The following is a 23,682-nucleotide window of genomic DNA, read 5'->3' on the forward strand; positions in this document are numbered from 1 at the left end:
TCACGGGGAAAAAAAGGAGAAAAAAAAAACGGTCTGTAAGGTTACACCCGGCTTTTGACTTCTTCTCTTGTGATTGTAACTGGAGCAAGACAGGAAATATTAATAAAAAAGATTACATCTCCTTGCGGTGCTTTGTTTCAACAATATCCCTTCACGGATCCAGGTTTACCAGTGAGGTCTCAGGTAAATTCCAGGTAAACGCCTTGATTACAAACAGATGGCTAACTGTGCACATAACTACACCCAATCAAAACGATTGTCCCGCCCTCCTGATTCACCTGAGCCAATGAAAAATGTTGCAACGCAACCGCAGACAAATCCGATTCTCCTCCTGAATGGTCACTTTGCTGAAGAAAATAAAACTCTTCGTTCGACGAAATGGCCATTTTTGTATTTTATGGAACGTGCAGCAGTTTGTTCTGGTCTCAATCCCGGACAAAGGGAAGTGATGCAGTTTTTAATTTAACCATATAGTCCTTAGAGTCGGACTGTTTTCATGTCACATTGGAGCATTTGCTTGGCAGAACAAGGAGTACCTCCATGTTCTGCAGCATGGAGTGGTTTCTTTGCATTTATTTGATGTATAAAATGTCTTCGGTATTTGACATGTTCATCATGTCAATGACTCGAGCAGATGTGAATAAATGTAATGTTTTGTTAAGCTTAATATTATCACTTATTATGAACAAAAATATACAGCCTATTTCTTTGTTACCTACAACTTTACAGACGCTCATGGACATGTCAAAGAGATTTTAAAGATCTCAGTTGTATAAAAAATAAATGCTGATCAAAGAAAAATAACCTATTTGAATGTAGTTTGGTTTAGCTTTTATCTTAAGAACATACACACTTGACTGCCAATTGCACTTAATATTTATGAGCAATTTCTAGATTAAAAACAAGCACCAATGTAAAATCCTAAAACCATGCGTTAAGCACGCTTTACCATGTGCTCATAGTGAAAAGTAGTCATTCAAGTTCCTGCCTGCAGGTAGAAAGTATGAACCAGTTTAACAGGTTCAAGAAAAAGTGGTTATCAATTTGGGATTACGCCACAGCAAAAACCACCTAGGTCAAAGGTCAAACACTGTCTTATATTAGGTAGATGTGTGTACGTATGTTTTGCTTCCACTCCAGTGCTAATTCTTTTGAGTGTATGTTTTTGGCTGTAACATGACCATTAACATAATGCATTCGATTGTTGTTGTTTTTTGGAGTGTGCCAAACATCTGGGCTGTGGTTAGCCTATTTATTTTTTCTTTTACATGACACCAAATGTTTATTTCTTCTGTCTGTCTATAAAGCTGTCGGTCTGTTTCTCTTTTCCCTTTTCTCTTTTCCTCTCTTCCCTTCCTCCCTGCCTCCCGGCCCCAGGCAGTGTGTCTAGTTTCACAGAGCAATTGAAGGTGACAGGGACAGAGAGAGAGGGAGAGGGAGGGAGGGACAGAGGGAGGACACATCACAGTAGCGCCTCGGGCTACACAACAGTAGAGGAAGAGAGAGAGATGGAGGGACAAAGAGAAAAGAAAGAAGAGACTCATCAAAGTACTTATAGGGAATTCCATAAACAGGTAACGGAAAGATAAAGTTGTACACTGAGACTTGAAATCTGTGTGAGTGTGTCTCATGTGTGTCAGCTGATGTTCACTTAAAACAAGTATCCCTAAGAGTGTCTTTTTGTGTGTGAGCCCCGTCCAGTCTGCTCCTCTCACTCATAATATATGAACACATTATAGGATCCAGTAAGTAAGAGCAATTATAATGCACTCCAGTTTGTTTTTATTTCAACGACTTGATGAATATTTGTCGTGGCATTGTAACCATGGTGACTGCCTCCACCGCCACCGCCTCCCACTCTCCTCCCCTCCCAGGCTCGTCCACCACCCCTTCCCCATCCCCCCTTCAGCGCTGAAAAAGCAAGGGATGGCGAGAGAGAGAGAGAGAGAGAGAGAGAGAGAGAGAGAGAGAAAGAGAGAGAGAGAAAGAGAGAGAGAGAGGTGACAGGAATGAACTAACAAGATGCACTAAAAAAATGCATGTCCTGGAGCTACATGAATCTTTGCAGTGAAGCACGCGCCGCCTCACACACACACACACACACACACACACACACACACACACACACGCACACACACGCACACACACACACACACACACACGTTATTGCACTCAGCACATAGGGATCACATAGGTTAAGCCACATTCCAACAACTGAAACACAATAAGATGCAACAATGATTTCTGAATAAAGGAAAAACAAATCGGGCAGCCAGATAGGAAACAAGGGGGGTGGGATGATAAGTGTGTATGTGGGGTTATTTCAACTTTATTATTGTTATTAACTGAGCAGTTTTGTTACTCAACTTTCACTCCCATAGTTTCCATTTTCACGTCAAAGTATATTTGCATAAGTACTCGACAAAAGTACAATTTTGTGCTACTTGTACATTAGTATTAATAATTTATTTGCTACTTAATAGCCTACTTCTACTACACTGAATATTATCGAGGCAAATAGGATATTTCTTATTCCACTACATGTATTTGGTAGATATAGTTAATATGCAGAATATGATTTTACATGTGATCTTGTAACCTCTAAAGCGTCATAAATAGATGAAGCTATCCACCATTGGATACAGGAGCTTATAGGAGCTCCCTCTCGACCAGCTATAAACGTGAACATGCTATGTTTATGTATCAGTGATAAAAATGCAATAGCTCCCGGTAAAGCTCACCTGGTAGAAGGGTTAGAATCCAACCCAGGGCACGTTGTTGCATGTCGTGCTCTCTCTCTCTCTCTCTCTCTCTCTCTCTCTCTCTCTCTCTCTCTCTCTCTCTCTCTCTCTCTCTCTCTCTCTCTCTCAAATATAAATAATGACAATGCCATACTATAATACATGTTATAATGTGTTTTTATTCTGCATAATATGCAGCAATTGGGATACTTGTAGAACATTTAGCTGATAACACATTTGTGCTTTTACGCAATTAAAATATAGGACTTTTTCTTGTGATGGCGTATTTGTAGAGTGTGATATTTGCACTTTTACTTAACTAAATGATCTAAATGCTTCCTCCACCATCGTTCGTACTTCTTTTACCTTTGAACTTGTCAAGTCCTTTCCTTTCTCCAAGGCACATCTTGGAGGAAAGTAACAGAGAAAGAGGGGTGGGGGGGCAGAGCGATGGGGGCAGCGGAGAAAGAATAGCATAGTATGAAAGAGAGAGGGAGCGACAGAGAGAAAGGGAGCGCAAAGTCTTGTCAACCGGAAATAAAACAAGCTGGCACCCTCCCCATCCCCAAGCCCCAACACCCACCCCAAAGTCACATACTTCCTCTTCACTCTCTCTATCTCTCTCCTCTGTCTCCCTGCTTCCATCTTCCATCTCTCTCTTCTTCTCTCTCCTCCGCTGCAAAGAGATAAATTTAAACCCCGGTTCTACTCTGCTCTCGCTCTTTGACTCGACCATACATACCGTCATACCTGCGTCATTACTTACGCCTCACATAGACCTTGTGTGCCGATCGCCAAGGGTTTCTGTGTGCTGCTCCTTTAACCTGCTCTGGGGCCAGACAATGCCTTTGTTTATTGTCCCATAGCTTTAAGCTCAGTGTTTCACGGCAGGAGAACAATACCTTTGTTGTGAGGTAACAAGGTGCTTTGGGAAACACTGCTATACCTAAACTATCTGCATATTTTAGCCCTTGTGTTAAACAAGGTATTGAGGTAACTTTATACGGCATCTTTAATGCATTGTAGGCCTAAAACACTTGTGCTAGGATTAAGTAACTTAATCTTTATGAGCGTAAAAGATGATCAAGAAAAGAGGACGGGGTCAACATAGAGCTGAAAATGTAATTTGTAAAATAATTAATTTGATGATTAACAAACTCTTTCGATCATTGATTTGTTTCAATAGAGGTATAAGAAGAAAAAAAAAAGCCAAACATTTACAATGTGAATGTGTTACTTCTTCAGATATCAATTTAGATATCTTTGGATTTTGGTCTGAAAATACACCAACGGATTAAAATTGAAAAAGCAAAATAAATACATTTTCTGCAGTTTTATAAACCAATGAAAAAATAAACCAGAAGACCATTAAAATAATGAAGACAAGGACAAACAAATGCCGAGCATGCTTTTGTAAAACGGCAATGTCCGTAACAAAAATCAAGCTTTTTTATTCATATATATATATATATATATATATATATATATGAACCAAAACCTAAATATATTATGAATATATTTAGATTTTGCTATAGTGATTTTTATTGAACACATTTAGGCATTCAATAATTTAATAGGATCTTTTGAGACATTACCTGCTTTATTACATTGGTAGAAACAAAAATCAATAAGTTATCAAAAAGCATTAATCATATTTACCTAATAACTGTGTGGTAAGAACACATTTTAATATTTTTTATTAATGATACACAGTGCCATAATCTATTGTAAGATGATTTTTCCATCTTGTAGTTTATTAGTGTTCCAAATAGATTGGAAAAATCCATAATGTAATGTATTGTCATATAGTGTAATATGACTAATAACATGTTTTAATGTGTGACATCATGTAAGGGCCTCAAGCAGATAGAAAAATCTATATAATAACTCATTATTAAGCCTAATATTACTACTTATTATAACATAGACATATTTCTTTGTACATGCATTTGTTTACTAAAATAATAATAATAATTATAATGACAGTGTATGTTTCTTAATATTTATAGTAATCAATATGTTATTTTTGGAGAAAAAAATTCTGCTTCTGTGTGCAGTTCAAGTTTTATTTGACAATACAAGATGATAGCAGATGGATGTGGACACTCAAAGCTTTCTTTATCAAAGTTTTAACACATCCAAATGAGGATCAATTAAAAAGACTCCTTGATGGTGTGAACTTTGGGTTTAATCTAATGATATGAGTTGACTGGTTGCACGTGTTTGTGTGAGAAACTAGCACACTTGACCAATTATACTCTGGTTTTATGTGCAATTCATGGTTAAAATTGAATTCCATCATCTATTTATCAACCACTATCTCTCCATTATCTGTGCTTTATGCTCCACTCTCTCGGCCTCCCCTCCTCCTCTTGCTGGCATTAAGTTCAAACTTGACACTGATGTTGACTCACTTTGTCACCCCTCGGTGGCTCCCTCTCTCTCTCTCTTCCTCTCTCTCTCTCTCTTCCTCTCCCCCTCTCCTCTCTCTCTCTCTCTCTCTCTCTCTCTCTCTCTCTCTCTCTCTCTCTCTCTCTCCATCGCTTGGAGGACAAGAGTGCCCGCAGACGCATTTCTCTCCAGAGCCCCCCCCCTCTTCCTCTTTCACTCTCTCTCACCCTGTCTAACTCTCTCCATCTCTCTCCTACTCTGTGCTTTACACACAGTTATTGTCAACAAAGCTGGAGAACAAGGGACGTAGGGGGAACAGGGGAATAAAGGTCCACAGAGGAGGAAAGTAACACACAGGACCCACTACTTCATTTCATCTGGACATTTGGTAAGTTCGCAAAAAAATTCTGTCTTTTCAGCACTTGCATGTGGTATCGTTCTGTGCTTTTTAATGTGGACTTTGGTTGAGGCTCATAGATGGACCTCACGTTACTTTTCCGTCTGAGGATAAATTATGTAGTTTAATATAATATGCTTCACCCAATGGAATTAAGTTTGACCTTTGACATGCTGCTGCAGTAGTCTGTGAGATTTGGCTCAGTATGAACCCTCGCATTCCTCTCCAAACAGGAAGTTTCTAAAATAAACGGGGAATGTGAGATGCGACGAGGAGCAGATAAAAGCTTTTATTCTCTGCAGATTTAGACATGTATTTATTTTGGCATATAATGATGCTCATGGACAAAGTTGAGCCCTTAATGTCTTCTCCGGAAAGTTTTAACATGGGTTTGGTTCAAATGTCTTCTTCATGAAGCCACTGTGTGTGTGCCTTGCCAGTTTGTGGCTACATGTAAATGCATTGTCTTTTCATGCATACATGTGTGCATGCGAGCTCGTGCTTACCAGCAGAGATAGAGCTAAAAGCAAGTAGCATAATAAATGTCATGGCTTTCAGAGTGGGCTCTAATGTACCTTTGCTCCCTCTGGTATACTAGCATACCAATGTATAACACACACACGGTACGACAGCGAGCATGTAACTAACTCCATTTCTGTCTGTCATCATGAGGCTGATTCGCCACAATGCCTACCATGTGTGAACTCATGCGATATGAACCCCTCCTTCTTCTCCTCCTCTTCGTTTCTTCCCCTAACCCCCCCTTCAAGAGGAAGGATTTGAGAATCGAAGGAGGGAGAGAGGTGCCAAAGGTGACAGTAAACAGGGGCGGACAGGACAGGACTGCTTTCATTTCTCTTCATGGTGGTTTGGACACTCGTAGCATGTATGAGAAGTTAACCATGCTGAACCTGCAGAGCGGCTCAAACTGGAGTGGGCCTAATAACTGGTACCATGACCCCACCGGCGTCCAGACGCAACACAGCACAGGTGAGGGGAAATTACAACATATGTCAATGCTCACAGGTCATCTGTTTAATGTCACCGGATGTCAACCACATCAAAAGCAGCATTCGCTTGTGTCTCGCTAACTTCCTGTTGGTTCAACGCATGAATCTGCACATTCTGTTACTCTAATAGCCAATGTAGGAATTTTCCTGACACTCCCACATCTCTTTTGTCACCTTCCTCTCTGCCAGTGTCTGAGGGCTGTCTGCTGGACACAGAGGGCAGCATGGGGGGGGAGGCAGGGGGAGGGGGAACGGGCCGAGGGGGAGGAGTCCCCGTGGAGAGGGACGAGGGCGAGGAGTCTCAGCTGAGGCTGCAGCTCAAGAGGAAGCTGCAGAGGAACAGGACCAGCTTCACACAGGAGCAGATCGAGGCTCTGGAGAAAGGTCAGGCCATGCAAGCACGCACAGCTCTGTCTTTGCTGTTCAGCCAATTGCCGCCCTCCGTGGGCACGAGCAACGCCTGTGTCATGACGCAGCTTGTCCTGCTGCTTTTACCCCCTGCCAACACCTTTGCTATTGGACTGTAGTCTTTATACCTTGTTTACAGCGTTTGGGAAAATGGCAGGAAACATGAATATGAGAAATTAAAAAGGAATATTTTAGCAGATTTATATCAAGAGCAAACATTGCCTCCCATGATCCCATCTACATGCAAATTATCCATCATATTTACCCCACAAATATTCCTGATCTGCTCCAAAAGGCCTCCGGCAGCGTGTACAGCAGAGTTTTGATAATGCATCATTACTACGGTTGGATTATGCAGTGAGATCCGGTCCTCGTAGCACGATACCCACAGAGAGGGATCAGAAAGGCACCCTTGACTGGATATGGCTGCAGCAGGCCCTTGAGCTAAATAAGGACGCAATGTCCACTGTTCAGCCGAGTGGAAATGTATCACTGTGGTCACTCAGTACAAATGACATTAATGAGGTACACTGACCTCAGTGCATGGCCAAGGCACAATAACAATCATGTGTTGACACAGATGCCAATTATAACTAAGCCAATTATAACAATTTGCGAGACAGACTTAATTTATAGTGCTGTCGTTGCGATATGGATTTATAAACCATGTGTTACTAGTGAGAACTTAAGTCTTAGGTTATTTACAATGCTGACCATATGTCAATATTATATATATATATATATATATATATATATATATATATATATATATATATATATATATATATATATATAAACACACACACACAGACACACACACATATGTATATATTTATTTATGTGTGTGTGTGCGTCTTACTCGATTTATTTGTTTGGGTCTCTCTGTAGACATTTTATTGACTTGCTAAACTAATGATAAGCATCATAATTGTAGACATCTCAGATCTATAAAGACTCCATTACCAGACCTGAAACTTCAGAGTTCATTCGGATGACTCAGACTCAGTTAGAGGGTGAGGCATATTCTCGTTTAGACTTGTCAACAACAAAAATGTCAGCACTTTGTCAACTTTAAATTAACTGCCACGCTGAGAAATGATAGTCAGATACAGAAAGTCTCATTGATACAAACTCACGGCGGAGTCAGGACTTTACTCACCTCAAGCCTCCGTGACGGTTATTTACAGTAAGTCAGGACACCAGATAGCCATACTGATCATTTTAATGACATGTTCCTGCTGTTAAGTGAGACACAGGACCAGATACTCAGAATTTAGAAAATAAATGAGGACAAAATTAAAAACTATAAGGATTTTTGTAGTTTAATTTTAGTCAGCCTACTTTGAAATGAAGTGCCATGGCAGCGTCTCAACTTGATGTGAACTTTCTGCGTGTTCCATAAAGATAAATTATTTATTCAAAGTGCAACAGATAAATATTTCAACTATGGTTGTAAGGATACATCTCAGCTTCCTGGATTTGTGTATTCCATGACAAGATAATGAATGATCTTAAGCATTAATTACTTTATATGCAGATGCATATCTGTCAATATCCATTTGCCAATAATTAATAGGTGATTCTAATTAATTTATGTTTGAATCTACTATAATCTTTCTGTTGACAGACACAGATTAATTAAAAACGTGTTAACAACACGCGGCGAGGGTTATTAGGCGAGCTGCTCCCTGTAGTCCTGTCATCCTCGATTAAGACTCGCACCGTGTGTTTGACGTTAGTTAATATCTTCCACAGAGTTTGAAAGGACACATTACCCAGATGTCTTTGCGAGGGAGAGATTGGCAAACAAGATTGATTTACCAGAGGCCAGGATACAGGTAAGAGAACTAGGATTTTATTTGTACACCTCTGATGATCAACCTTTGTCACGATGAAGAAGCCTGACTGTACCCTTTGATTGACAGGTGTGGTTCTCAAACCGAAGAGCCAAGTGGAGGAGGGAAGAGAAGCTTCGCAATCAAAGGAGGTCAGGGGGTGTGACTTCCTGTTCTCAGAGCCAAGCCCCTCTGACCACTTCCTTCAACACATCTGTCTACCATCAGCAGCACGGCAGCAGTTCAGGTAAACACACTACACACAAAACTAATTGCACTATGTGTATTCATTGGCTTTGTACAGCACATCAGTTCTAGATGAAGTATTTACATTTGCAAGCTGGCAAACCTTTAGTTTCTCCAGTAGAGCGCATGCATCTATATTTCCACTGCGAGCTGTTCCTTTCCCGTGTTGCGTGTGCGCGTGTGCTTACCATCATGCTTTGCGTGTCTCTCTCCAGGGTCCATGTTGAGTCAGGCTGAGTCGTCCCTGCCCAGCTACAGCTCCCTGTCAGTTTTCTCATCTGGAGTCCAGGTTGGACATTTCATCATTCATCATTCATCAGCACCTTGCAAACTTTAAGCAGGTCATCGTCACAGAGCAGAGCCTGTTTATGTACTCCTATACGTAAAGGGTATAAAGTATACGATCATTAAAATAAATGCATGAATGAATTAAGACGACTGCAAATATAAATACGACTGCTTTTTCTTAAGATTGTGGTTATCCAAAGGTCATTATTTATTATGAATACAAATTATAACAAAAAACAATATTAATAACAATAATTATACTATAAGGTAACCTAAAAAAAACACACAGCTAAAAAAAAAAAGACCCAAAGAAGTATATCTATAAATTTGTAAAAGTAGAAATAAACAAATAATAATTCATTTTAGATGTGATCTTGACTTTCTTAAAGAGGAAAACCAAGTGGTGATTTGTCGCAAGTTTTAGTGTTAGAGCTTCACTGTGAGGTTGATGGATATTTGGGCCGAGCCATTGTTTCAGGATCATCAGGAACATTAATTTTTATATCAGTAACTAGATGGATTTTTGTAAAAGGCGCCTAACAGCAGCATGAAAATAAATACGTATTTTTATTTCTTATTTTAATTGAATGTCTATAAAATGCTTGGGTGCCATAACAAAATCAAAAGATTATTATTTACACCTGTGCATTAAAAAATATTGTCTTCATAAATCACAGTGAGCCGACTTTTCCGCTTGTCTCTTTTTCTTGTTCAGCGATCCTTTATTCTTTATTCAAATACCCCTGGGCTGTAGTAATTGCACACCCACACAAAACAACACAAAACAACAATTATTAATGGAAGAAGGAAATGCAAAACAAGAAACATAAAAATAAGAAACGTGAAATAATTTTGCCAAGAATGTGGGCAGCTGCTGTATGACACCCCTCTACCGCCTCTATGTGGTCGACCTGAAACTGCTGCCACTTTAAACTGCCATTACAGTATATGTAATAAACAGCATTGTACAAAAAAGAGTTTAAAGAGTACAGTTTGTTGTTTCAACATTAATCTAACCCAAATCTTTCTCCTCCACTCTCTCAGTCTATTCCTCCCCAGTCGGCCTCCTCCTACTCCTGCATGTTACCTCCATCCCCCTCTACCCCGCGCAGCTTTGACTCATCGGCGTACTCCTCCCCTCACCTGCAGACTCCGTCCTCGGCCAACTCCAACACTGGTGAGTATTCCTGTGGTAGATATAGTTTTGTTCAACGGCGGGGACGGAGGCTTCACCTTATGACTGCGTGTTGTGTCTCTGACTGCCTGCAGGACTGAAACTCCTCAGACTGAGTAACTGCATCCGTCTTTCTTCTCCCTCTCTTCCATCCAGGGCTCATATCGCCCGGCGTTTCAGTGCCGGTCCAGGTCCCAGGAGCTGATCAGCAGAGCATGAGTCATAACCTGGGTCAGTACTGGGCCAGATTACAGTGAACAGACAATGGCCGCCAACAAAAGGAGGAAAAAAAAGGGGCACGTAACAAAAGAGTGTCAAGAAAAGAATATGGGGCGACACGGGTATTAAGGAAGCACAGGACTGAGCTATAGAGAGGGCCTCAACGAGTTGCAGACCCTGAAATGCATTAAATGTTTACAAATTCAGACAAGAGCAGCTTTGGTTGCACTTGACAGTACTCTGGTCATACTGGTATTTGCTTCGTATTATCAGGTTGCACTCTTTTGTTTGAATAGTGTATTAAACATAGGGATCATCCGGATTAGAAATAGGATTAGTTTGAGGTGTGTTTAGGATTAAAATAGAGTTGGGATTAGGATCAGGTTTAAATTGGGTTTAGGTTACTTGTCTGTGGAGATACAACATGTGACGGTGCGTTTTATCACCACATAGTTGAGGATTAGCAATGGACTCTTTCAAAGTGTTATTTTATTATTTAGCTTTTGGCTTTTACTTTTGCAAAAAAAAAACAACAAACACAAATACACAGAGATGTGGCTGAAAGCTCTAGAAAGCCGGTACGTGTACTTTTGAGTTTAGATTATTTTGTTACATGTTCAGACAAGGTTTATCCGACCTGACGTTACTACAAACCCTCTGCTCAAAACTTAAATGTCTCCCAAGTTCATAAAAAAAGAATAAAAAGACAGCTTCATGAACTGCACCCTTAAATTTTCAAGTATCAAAAGTGGAAAAAAGTATTTTTTGTTCTCATACATGCTGAGCAAATGGCAGGATTATGATTAAAATTCTACCATACAGAAATTAATATGTGATTCAGTTGTACTAAGTAAATGCCAGCAGATGTCTGTATTGTGAAGTGTAACCACGGTTTCTTGTTACTTGAGCAGCTCAGTGATGTTGTGATAGCAAGCTTGTTCCATAAGCATAAAGATTTTCAACTTGCTTACAGCAATCACTTTTACTAAAACTTAAAATCTTAAAAATAAATCCTGCCTACCCTGCCAGCAACATTACACTAAGACTGATACTGCATATTTTTGTACAGACATCTGTGTATGATGAAGATAACTGTGAAATATTGTCAGACGTTATTGGGAGGGAAGAATGTAGCACGTTGTGGGACTCGAATCATCTTCAAAGCACAAAAATGATATCGTTAGGGACACTCTATGTCAATATTGCTGTCAGAAATTGTTCGATACTAAGCTGAACATAAAAATATGACTCATTTACAAGTTTCCTAGACTCCTAGATCACTTTTGCCAAAAAAAACGACAGCAAAGCCATTTCATGTTCTCTTTGATGTATAGACTTTTTATCTGATCGATCTTAAAATGATCATAGATTCAGCAGTGAAACATACTTTTTTTCTACATCACTAATGAACTATATCTATCAGCCAGAGACAATCTAGTTTCCTTATACAGAAAATAAAGAGGCTGCCTTCAAACCATCAAACACTGACAATCAAAGCTAGGAGGTATAGGAGATTAAAGAAATTAAAAAAGATGAAAAAACTGTGAAACTATTGCAACACCGTTGATACAATAGCAATGACATTATCAACTGTGCATGACCAAAAACAAGCCGCTGTAGACAATCAGTTACTTGCAGAAATGAATCGAGTATTGTACAAAAGCGTTACTGTGCTTTGCGGAGTTTTAACCTCTGCTCACTTTCCTCTGACTATTGGTTTTGTTGATGCATCTCAGTTTAATCTCAAATGAAGTGTCTTTCAACTCTTATTTATTTGTCTTTTCACTCGTTCACACAAGTCCTCTGTGTTGTTTCTGTTGTCGTTGTGCGTTGTGTTAGTACTGTATAGCTAACCAAGAGTCAACCCTTTTGTGAAGGCCTTGGATCCCTTTAATGAAAATAAAACTGTGTGTAATGAAAATGTGTTCATGAGCTTTTATTTCTGATGTGTTGTTCAAGTTGTTGAAAATTTAACAAGAGTTTGAAGTGCAAACATTCAGAGATGAGATTTGAAAAAAGTATTCTTATATTATCATCATTACCCAATCACCAAAAAATATGAGTAAATCTAATATGTGGAAATAGTATTTGGTGTCAATTTAATAATTGTTAAACGTCTTAAAAGATTATTATCAATGACATAACGTTCTTTAAAAGAAGATTTGGTTGATTGAGTGCTGCAAGGACCACAACACCTGTGTTTGAAAGGTGTCGCGCTTAACACTGTACAACTTTATTGTCGATAAAGTGTTTAGACAATCTACTTCATTTTCGCGAGACATGTGTAAGCAGGCTGAACACACGGTTAAACAGATGACATTTCTCGTAGATGTAAAAAAAACCTAATTTAAACAGTCATGAGAATTAAACATTATAATGACATTATATCTTCTAGATTCAGATCTGTGTTAGTTATTTTTGTTTAGCAAAATAATCCTTCCACTTGCATTTAAATCGAGGGAATTCAATACTCTGTTTAAAACATGCAAGAAATCCAAAGATACACTGTAAGGAAGTCTGAGCATGCTCTTGTTGTGAGCAGTTTAAAAGGGACTGTGTCAATAATACTTTATACCAATTCAGATTGATTCCATAGATATCACTAGATATATGATATTCAAAACATAATCTAGAAAATGTCTGCAAAGAAAGGAAAGGCTACATGATCTAGTCCAAAGAGTAGCATCTATTGGAACACCCAGGAGAATTGTTCACTAACAACACCAATGATTAACGTGAAGAAATGTCAACATTCACACAGGACTCAAACTGCAGCCTCCTGGATGAAAGTCCTGTGTGTGTTTGTCCCCTCCGCCCCTCCGTCCCTCTGCGCAGAGTGGACTGTCCTGCTCTTCATGGTACGTCAGTTGCTCGGAGCGTCTAGTGACGTGGTCGGGTTAACGTTGGGGTTGAAAGTGAATCTCCCGTCGGGGCAATGGGTTGGTTGGACAATCGAGGAAGGCCACGTTTTGGTGGACTCGCTGCTTTCATGAGCATTGTTTACAGCACTATGACCTCACTGTAAACTGCTTGCCCGTCCCGACACTAAACAATAGACAAAGTTAGCAACTGGCTGGTGAACATAGTGAAGCATTTAGAAGCTAAGGAGTCAATAAAACAAAGTTAATGTTTCTCCTTATCTGCTGGATGTTTAAATGAGTCACTATTTGCCAAATAGGTTTCCATATCTACCCACAGGGAGGACTTGTCAGTGTTTTTTGTACAACTTGTTTCATCTGCCCCCCGGTGGCCAAATAGTTAATGCATGTGTAGGACATTGAGTTTATTGAGTATAGAGATTAGAACAAATGTTGGTCTTCTTCTGCTTGGATTGGAAATTCTGAGCATTCTGAGGAGAGATTATCCAACAAATCCACATGTCTTCAAAGGGGCAACACATAAATAGTGCGTCCATCATGTAGTGGACATGGCGGAAACTGGCCAACCATTAGCAAGGCGGCATTTTGTGCTAATGGTATGACTCACTTGGCCCCTGGAGAGCTGGACAGAAATGAAAGATGGGAGAGGAGGAAGAAGGAAAGATAATACCAGATGCTCTGCAGAGTGAATGAGCATACTCCCTCATGGACTTAATGGGACTCCAAGATGAGACGTGAGATGCCGGAGCACTCCAGCTTAATGCAGCGTCATCAAATTCCCCCAAATGTATTAGAGGTTCTTTGTTTCGAATAACATTGACAAAATTGTTTAAAAATGTATACAACTAATATTGTAATGCTGTTATTTCCCATGATGATGTTCAGGATGGCCAATATAAATATAGAATATAGTAAGAACAGTATTTTGTGCCTGACATAAGTCAAGACTAAAATAGATAGACGTTGAATTGCCAGAACCCAGGTTCTGTAAATGAACACAATAAAAACATTTCAAAAGTACAATAATGACATTCATAATGACAAATGTATACAATATCATTAAGGGGGGGGGGGGAAAGACAATGCAAATATTTTAGTAGTAAGTAATTATCAGACAAAAAACTTGATAAACATGATTTTGACATTGACAACCCAACAATCCGTTGCACCAGAGGTGGGCGCGGCCATCAAGCTGAAGGAGGTTCCTTACGGTGGACTTTTGACTCAAACATGAGCCAAAATGAGGTGAGTGTGTGTGGTGAGAGCAAAAGTAAAACAGCTGCATTGTTTGAGAGGTTCAGAGCTTCACACTGATTCACGAGGCCATGTGACCTGAAGCAGGTGAACAGATTATTAACAGAACCTAACATTATGTGTGGTAATTACAATTTATGGCTCTACTAAAAACACCCACACTTTGTGCTACATATACTTTGATACTAATACAATATATATATATATATATATATATATATATATATATATATATATATATATATATATATATATATATATATATATATATATATATATATATATATGCTTACAGGCAGGCATAGCAATCATGAGGCAGGCATGGGTCACAACCAGGAATGCAAACTCATCAAAAGAGGAAGGCAGGAAGTCCAAAGTCCTAAAGATCAGAGAGCAATTCAAAACAGACATTGTCTCCATTACAGAAGCTCATGGCAACTTCGACAATCTCTTCCTTTTCTTTCTCGTTGATTGGCGGGCTTTAAACCAATGTTTAAGGTGCATGCTGCCCCCTACTGCACCTGAGTGTGTAACATCATGACTTTATGACGTGTCATTTCAACACAATCCTATTCTTTTTGGCAACCTGCATATACAGCAGGATCATTTTTGACTGTAATTTTGAATTCCCCAGTCATAAAACCATCTCTCTACATTGATGATTGCTTTCTGCATACTTTTCATAACATATGCAAATGTCTTTCTCCTCTTCCATATGAATCCATCATCTACAAATAATGAGAAATAATGTATATATGTTCCTGTATTTTCTAATATATCACTGGTCATGACACTACCTTGAGATATCCCAAAAATTATATAAAAAATGTCTGAGATTTCTGATCCTACTTTAACTTTAAATGTTGGGTCTCAAATAAAGTGAAGGTGGAGGTAACAGTGTGTGCACTTGTTGAGAAGTTGGAGGCAACAGGAACCGGACAACAATTTTTTTGGGAGGCACGACCACAGACAGAAAGTGTATACCATGTTTAAATCTACATACATATATGTATTTATTAACAATTGATTTGTATCTTCAACGAGCCGTCATGGACATGTATAATAGCAGAGATGCTACACAAATACTTTACAGCCATGCGTTATACATGCTAGTGTGTTAGTATATAGAACCTCAGTCAGTCGTACATTGATTTCATTTAGAGATTTAAAAAACACCCCAGGGACCAAACGGAAGAGAACTTGTTATTGTCATCTTCTCATCTCACCTGTGTATACCTGCAGCCACTCGCACCACGCGCTCCCTCCTCCGACCAAAGCTCTGATGGTGCGCGCGCTGAGGGCGGATAGTGAGCGAGGGAGGGCAGAGCCAGAGAGATCAGCCGGCTGCTGATCGATAAACCCAGCCTAGTCCCGAGAGAGCCCGGAGCTCCACAGCAGAAACAACGGTGAGCTTTGTTTCAGATGGTTCGGGAGGAGCTGGTGCAGTTAGAAACAAGAAATGTCTCCGTTTTGATAAGTTTGATCATGATAAGTGTTGCGATAACAAAGCGGTGTTTTTGTTGCAGGGAGTGGAATGGAGTTGGGTCGTGTGCTGTTGATGCTTTTGACCTTAACGGGAAGCAGATCAGCGCTGCCCGAGCAGTACAGAGCGGTGGTGAGTTCAATACTTATATATAGTATATACATAGAGAGAGAAAGAAAAAAAAACATGTAACTGTACTAAAACTCTTCAACGTGTGTGTGGCTGCCCTTCGATTATTGGAGATTATGTATAAGTATGACTGAGCGTTATATTTACTTGACATCTTTTACTTTGTTCTGGCTAAAAGAAGCATTTAAAATCATGTCAATGTAGCAAATATGCATACATCAAGTTGGTAAGATTTTAAACCATCAGGTTTTTAGGACAAATCATTCAATCACGTATTCAATTGTGAAAATGCATATGTATCTATATTTGCATCAGTCATGTACAGATTAATATTTTATTAACATGAGAATCAGGATGTCATGATGATGTACGATGATGGCTGGTGCACAGCACAGGAAGCATCCTCCATATGACTTCTGAGGTTTAACAAACATAAATAAAAGGCATTATATACACATTTTGTTCTGTATTGAGGCTATGGTATACTTATTTTAAAGCTAAAAGTAGGTTTAATATTTAAAAAATGACTACTCAAAGTGGTCATTATTATTTATTCAAGATATTAGTATTATTATGTTTATTGCTTGGGCCCATCTTCAGCAATTACTGAGTGTTTAGTTCCTGGAAGGCAACACAATTTCTAAATCTGCAAGTTTCCTTTTGTCCATACTTCACTCAAACACTTCCTCAAAACAACATATTTTTTGCGCAACTTTGTATGTGTGGGAGAACAATGTAAAGTTTCACTTCTGCCACCATAAGAGTCATCATGGTTTCTATTTAACGCTGCTGGTGTTTTGGGCTGAAAAACAGTTAAAATACTGAGAAAACCTAACTTGTGGTGGGCATTGCAGTGTAAAACTCACCGAAAGACAAGTGAGGAACGAGCCACGACCTTTTCCTCTCTGCTGCTAGCACAGTGGAAGGGTGGAGCAACGCAGGAGGAAGGGCGGGTTTCAAAATCACTTTGAAGAAACAGATTTGACTTGTTTTGACCGAGATACGTGCTGAGCATCAAACGTCTCACACCAGATTCAACATCTAATTCACCTGCAGTCGTTTCTCGGTTCATCTGAAGAGAAGTTGCGTTATGCCAATTGTCATACGCCTTACACCCATGCCTTACACCCATCAAGCCACTCACTCCACAGATGATATATTATTAATGAGTGAAAGGTTGACACTCCATTGTGAGGAAGGTACTGGTCTAATCTATAGTGATACATATCCTCCATGACATCAACATTTGCTGGTAATCTTAAAGTTGAATGGCGTGAAGCCATTAGTTAGTGCCAGTGTTATTGTTGGGGCTTTACTTTTATGAGAAGTTATTCACCACCAAAGGAATTAATTGTGTTATGTCTAAATGACCCAACATCCTGTGCTGTGATAATATGTTCTGAAAAAACACAAATGACCAAATCTGTTCATGTTTCCTTCTTCTCTGTGCAGGATTGGTTGAGCAGGTATGGCTACCTTCCTCCTCCTGACCCGCGCACGAGTAAACTGCAGACCAAAGAGGGGATTGAGAAAGCCATTCGACTCATGCAGAGGTTTGGCGGGGTCCAGGAGAGCGGGGTTCTCGGTAACAACCTCTAAACATGGATCTATCAGGACAATGTGTTGTGTGTCTCTGATATTTCACATATCTGGGGTGTAATCTGCCTTTTAGTTTCAGCAGATGGGATTACCTTCTCTTTCAGACAACGAAACCCTCAAACTCATGTCTACACCGCGATGCTCTCTCCCTGATATTGTTGGGAATGAAGACATGCTGAGGAGGAGGAGGAGGAGGAAGAGATACGCCCTGTCAGGCCTTAAGTGGCACAAGACAGACCTCACATGGAGGTGTGTTTCCTGTCATGTTACATTGTGGCTTCATGTCATCCCGGTTTGAATCACAGAGCTTCGTGTGTCATCCACAAGGGAGTTAGGTTTTTCTTACATTCATAAAAAAGTTACAGCTTTCATTTTGAAGATTTGAATTAGAGCAAAAGTATGTTAAGTTTTAAAGCCAATCATGTTATAATCAAGAAAACCTAAATAGAGGAAGTTTATGGGTGTTAGTGTCTTTTCTTTTTTTATGCAGAGTCCCACATGCTTATCAATTTCACATAAAATACATGAAGAGAAGAAATACATGTGATATAAAAAATATGTATTTAAGTAGTGAAACAATATAAGGGTATTCTACATTATTCTCATATTTTTTGTTTTAGCTGCGGTCTAATACCCATTGTGTGCCAGAGTTTACATCAATAGGACCTCACATCAACAGGATGGTGTATGTGTGGAAATAAACAACAGTGCCCACGTTCATATTAATGAAAGGAATATGCCACTAAATATGCCCTTTGGTCATTAATGTGTTTAGGACCACAATACAGCTCTGTGGCACAAATACACAACATGAGGTTTTGGCTACTGGTTGGTTTTATACTTTGGATTTGTTGACAATAATTAAAAAAAACAAAAACCGCAGAATATTGTCAGACCTGTGTTAAGCAGCAACAATAAGAAAATTAGAGGACAATTAAAACAGTGCACAACTTTGTTACAATACATGATGTGTTCTTGTCTGCAGTGTCCACAGCTACCCTGCACCCTCCCTCTCACCCAACCTGCCTCGCGATTTGGTGGACATGATCCTGACTCGCGCCTTCAAAGCCTGGAGCGACGAGGCCCCCTTGAGTTTCCGTCGGGTGCCGAGTGACATCAGGGGGACGGCAACTGGAGGGGACATCAGAGTGGCTTTTGCACGCTTGCTGCACGACGACGGGTACCCTTTTGACGGGCAGGGTGGCACCCTGGCCCACGCCTTCTTCCCTGGCAGGGACGAAGTGGCGGGTGACACACACTTTGATGATGATGAGATCTGGAGCTATGGAGGTATTTACTGACTGAAGTCCTGATGGATGGATTAATGGCGGCTGTTCCCAAGATGTGTTTTACAATCTGTACACCGATAATGAAAAAGTGTTCCATGGTGATCGAAAAGGAAACAGAGAATATTCGTAAAAGAGGGAAACATGTCTGCTTATTCAGTGACATCAAGCTCCCACATCGTGGTTGTTTGTGTGATCTAGTAACACAGTTTCTTCACACATCCTCAGGTCTCAGCCGCAGCACAGACTTGTTCACAGTTGCAGTGCACGAGTTCGGGCACGCGCTGGGCTTGTCCCATTCCTCGTCCGATCCGTCCATCATGAGGCCTTATTACCAGGGTCCTGTAGGAGACATCCCCAACTTCCGGCTGACCCTGGATGACAGACACGCCATCCAGCAGCTTTATGGTCAGTAACCTGTTGGACTGACTGACCACAATCTGGATCCGAGTACAGAGTATCAGTATCAGTAATATTTACTCAGTCTCATTCACAGTACGTGTTAATGTGTGGCGTTTTCCATGTCTGTCCGTGTATTTGTCAGATATGAAATCTTAATATGAAGACAAATATGTTAACTCTTAGAACGGCTTAAAATGTATTCCTGAAGTCCTTGCAGTTGCTTTATTAGATGCTTTCATCGTGGCTAATAAAAGCACTGACAAGACATTTTACCCAGAAGGAACATATGTGAAAAGCGGACTGAGTCAAACGTGAGGAAACAAGAATAAGAGTCGTGTTAGGGGCTCTGCGAAGCTGTATTTGCTAACATCATCTTAATTTAGCCTGTTAGCATGCTGCATTATGGCTGATGTCATTAGCCATGTAGGTAGTCAGGGGATCAACAAGGTCAGTATGCTTCGTTCTTTGGGCACCATGAATATGTAAACCAAATTTCCTGTCAATCCATAGCTGAGACAAATTCAGTCAGCTTTGCTTTAGCCTTTCATCCGGTTATTCATTGTCATATTCCTTGATTTATTGTAAAGCCTTACTGTGCGGGTAAATATGACCATTAGTGCTTTGTGGTAGGTAGAATATGGCCTTTTGATTTTTGACAAAAATGCAGAAAATGCTTGTTCTATAAGTCAAAACCAAGAGGCCAGAAACCTCCACCTGATGAAATAATGTATTAGTCTGTTGTGTAAAGCTGCACACACACAAACCGGATTTCAACAGTTTCCTTTCGAGTCTTAAAAAAAAGCATCCTGTGTGTCAAGCTCCCCTGGCTCTGGAGAAGAATGTAAGATGCGAGCACAATTTATGCAGCACTGTCATCAGCGTTCGACACCTCTTCAGTGTTTCCTGCTGTCACCATTGTGTTGTAGGTGTGAAGGACAGCAGACCACAAGGAGGTGTTGATCCTGACCTCCCACGCCTGCCCAGTCCACCTCCTCCAAGACCAACACATCTGTGAGTAGAGCCAGAGGAAACAATCAGTGAACATCCATCCAGAAAATAAGCACTTATCATTTGCATTTACAAACTATGAATATCCTATCAAAGCACTCTGTTTACTCATGAAAGATGATGAGTAATTTAAGACCAGTGGATGTCGGTAAAAGCCTTCAGATCGATTCTGTCACAGTGTCTGGTCTTGTTGCGCCCTCTAGTGATGACTTTATCAAACTACATCCTTCAAAACTTTATGGGATTAACTTTTTCTGTCCCAGTTCTGACCCCTCATTTCACGAGCGCTGTCTGGGAGGTTTTGATGCAGTGGCAAATATCAGAGGAGAGGTCTTCTTTTTTAAAGGTAAGAAGAAACCATTCCAAAATTTACAAAATAGATATTTCACTGAACAAAAATTGATTTAAAAGTCTCCAAAATCATGTTTCCATTGTTTATCTGACAATTCAGAGTTTAGTTTTTATCTTAAACTTTTATCATAACTGGGTGAGCCCCTTCATCACACTGTGTCTGCATGTACAGTGCCACATGTCATGTTCCCTCTCTTGTCTTGGAAAGGTGCACACTTCTGGAGAACTAAGCGAGACGGGTCATTGGTGTCCCTCAATCCAGCTCAGATTAAAAACTTCTGGATCGGCCTCCCTCAAGGAACCAAAAAGGTCGATGCAGTGTACGAGAGAAAACGTGACAGCAGCATCATCTTCTTTATTGGTGAGGAACACAATGCCGTGGTTTTGCTGTGGTAATGTGATTAGTCAGAGCCAGAAGGTGTGAACGTGGTTGATTCTTCTCACGTCTTTGTATGATGTTATTTTTAGCTAGTGGTCTTGAGCAAGGGAGAAATGTTTGTATGGTCCACGTAAAACAAGTGAGGGATTAAACTAATTACATCCAAACAGCAGTAATCCTAAACACATTGCATCACAATACCGAAGGCCCTTGAATGCCAAACCATTTAAGCATTACAAACTTCTTTTTACCTCTAATTTGCACAAACACATTCAGATTTCTTTCCTTTGTCTGGTCAGGATCTATGTACTGGGTCTTCAAGGACACAGTGGCCATGAGTGGCTACCCTCGGCCCCTCTCCGAATGGGGCATGAGGTCAAAGAGCGGGGTGCCGGTGGACAGAGTGGAGGCAGCCTTCATCTGGGCCCACAACGGCAAGACCTACCTGTTCAGCGGTGGGGAGTTTTGGAGATTTGACGAGAGCCGCGAAGGCCAACATGCGACCATGCAGCCGGAGCCGGGCTACCCACGAGGCATGGGCATCTGGGGAGGAGTGCCCACCCACATGGATGACATCATCAGCTGGGGAGCAGGTAACAATGTGTTCAGAGGGATGAATATGTGATGAGTAACTGCCTCAAGCGCTCTATAAAAAAAAAAAAAAATTTTTTTAGGGGGATTACTTTTTGATATGGAAGGTATGAAGTGTTAAAGCAATGGAAAATTACTGATCAAAGTCAAAATTAGGAATGACTATTTTGTAATCTTTATATTTTTAATATATCGTGTTACTGTTTGTGCAGTGTGGATAAAGCATTATTTGCTTAAAGGACCCTGTGGAGTTTGACGACTATAGCGCTGATTTAAATGCAGGCTGATATATTTTTTTAATTGTGTAATGTGAACAAAAAGTAACGAGAGTCACACGGCTACTGCTGCACTTTAGGAGATGCCTACTTCTTCAAGGACAACCTTTACTGGGTGCTGCAGAACGGAGGACTGAACCAAGACGTTGTCACTCCTAAATCCATTGCAGTAGACTGGCTCAGATGTCCAGCTCCTCCTGAAACCCCCACTCCTCAAATACCAAAGTGCAGCTGTGACTTGAAGGGATCGTCTTCATTTCTGAGAAGCAGCTGGCTCCTACTGATCTCTTTCATATTGGTAATTCAGGAATTTATTAGAAAATAAGTACCTGAGTTTAAAACCCAGTGGCTGCAGACTGTTTTTATTTTATTTACTATACTTCCCTTGTTCCACGAGTGTGTAATAAAGGCTCTTTATATACTTGTGTTAGAACAATGTCAAAGATTCGCCTTAGCTTTCGCATATGAGGTGTGTGTTATGATGTTACTGTGAATACTTTGCCTCCTTTAAACACATTCCTTCTCGTAAAAATGCATTTTGCGTCCTCCCTCTGTCCTGCTATAGAATATCCCCCTACTTGTTTAAGGGTAAGTGTTGGATTACACAGTGCCTGTATAGGAGAATGCATGAAAATCTGACACAGCGATCCAACCCTCATCGTGAGGTCTTACAAAACCGCCTGATGTTTGAACAGTAAATACCCACTCAAACATACTGAAGTCTAAGTAAATTTCTTGAGGAAAGCACATTTTAGTGTGTTATAGCATACTGTGTTGAGGCTGGTTGTTGCCCCATTTTTGTATATATATATATTTTGTTTAGTATATGTAAATGATTTTCAGGGAATCAGGAAGAAACATTTTTTGTTGTCAATCAAACTGATGTTTTTATGCATTACGGTATTATTGCAGCACTTCTGCCAATAAAGATGTTGGCAGAAGTGCAATCAGTTAAATGCAATCAGTCATTTACTTGGTAGGAGTCCAAAGTAGAGTGGTCTTTTTGATGTGGATCAAAGCTCTGCAGATGTAATGCAGTACATTGTTTCATGCTTTAAAATGACAGTTCATCCTAATATAAAAAACATCATATTTTATCTACAATTCTTATTATAATAAATGATTGTTCTTGATGTGAATTGCCTAGTTCTGGAGGTATCGGCCTTAGAGAAGGCAGGTCTGCGTGCAAGAACTCAACAAACGTGTTCATATTTCAGTGTTTGCAGTGTCGCTGTGCACAGACCTCATGATGCACATTCATGAGTAGCATCTAGAGCACATACTGACATTCTCGAGTGACAGTCCTGTGAGGATTGTACAGAGCGCCGATGGCTGTC

General features: G+C 40.1%; 1 protein-coding gene across 2 annotated transcripts; it reads left to right on the top strand.

Moving 5' to 3' along the window:
- The first annotated feature begins 6,413 nt into the window (after window positions 1-6,413).
- On the top strand, window positions 6,414-23,182 carry mmp25b (matrix metallopeptidase 25b). 2 transcript variants are annotated; one of them, XM_068583434.1, is made up of 16 exons: window positions 6,414-6,519; window positions 6,729-6,923; window positions 8,703-8,785; window positions 8,873-9,029; window positions 9,244-9,317; window positions 10,361-10,493; window positions 16,369-16,457; window positions 17,907-18,039; window positions 18,158-18,302; window positions 19,039-19,343; window positions 19,568-19,747; window positions 20,668-20,752; window positions 21,013-21,095; window positions 21,309-21,461; window positions 21,779-22,072; window positions 22,426-23,182. In XM_068583434.1, the coding sequence occupies exons 1-16, from the start codon at window positions 6,414-6,416 to the stop codon at window positions 22,668-22,670; spliced, it is 2,460 nt and encodes an 819-aa protein (XP_068439535.1). In that variant the 3' UTR covers window positions 22,671-23,182. The 2 variants fall into 2 exon arrangements, with proteins under 2 accessions (XP_068439535.1, XP_068439536.1); XM_068583435.1 differs by lacking the exons at window positions 16,369-16,457; window positions 17,907-18,039; window positions 18,158-18,302; ... (5 more) ...; window positions 21,779-22,072; window positions 22,426-23,182 and adding an exon at window positions 10,647-10,747.
- Window positions 23,183-23,682: the final 500 nt, after the last annotated feature.

Source organism: Clinocottus analis, unplaced genomic scaffold (genome assembly GCF_023055335.1).
Source record: "Clinocottus analis isolate CAN_PGR_092001 unplaced genomic scaffold, fCliAna1.0.p SCAF_19, whole genome shotgun sequence".
Classification (NCBI taxonomy): domain Eukaryota; kingdom Metazoa; phylum Chordata; class Actinopteri; order Perciformes; family Cottidae; genus Clinocottus; species Clinocottus analis.

Excerpts from the sequence above, each read along its gene's own strand:
- mmp25b (XM_068583434.1), top strand. The coding sequence starts at position 6,414 with ATGTATGAGAAGTTAACCATGCTGAACCTGCAGAGCGGCTCAAACTGG. Across the intron at positions 9,030-9,243 it reads GCAGCACGGCAGCAGTTCAG|GGTCCATGTTGAGTCAGGCT; the intron begins GTAAACACACTA and ends GTCTCTCTCCAG. Across the intron at positions 21,096-21,308 it reads AGAGGTCTTCTTTTTTAAAG|GTGCACACTTCTGGAGAACT; the intron begins GTAAGAAGAAAC and ends TGTCTTGGAAAG.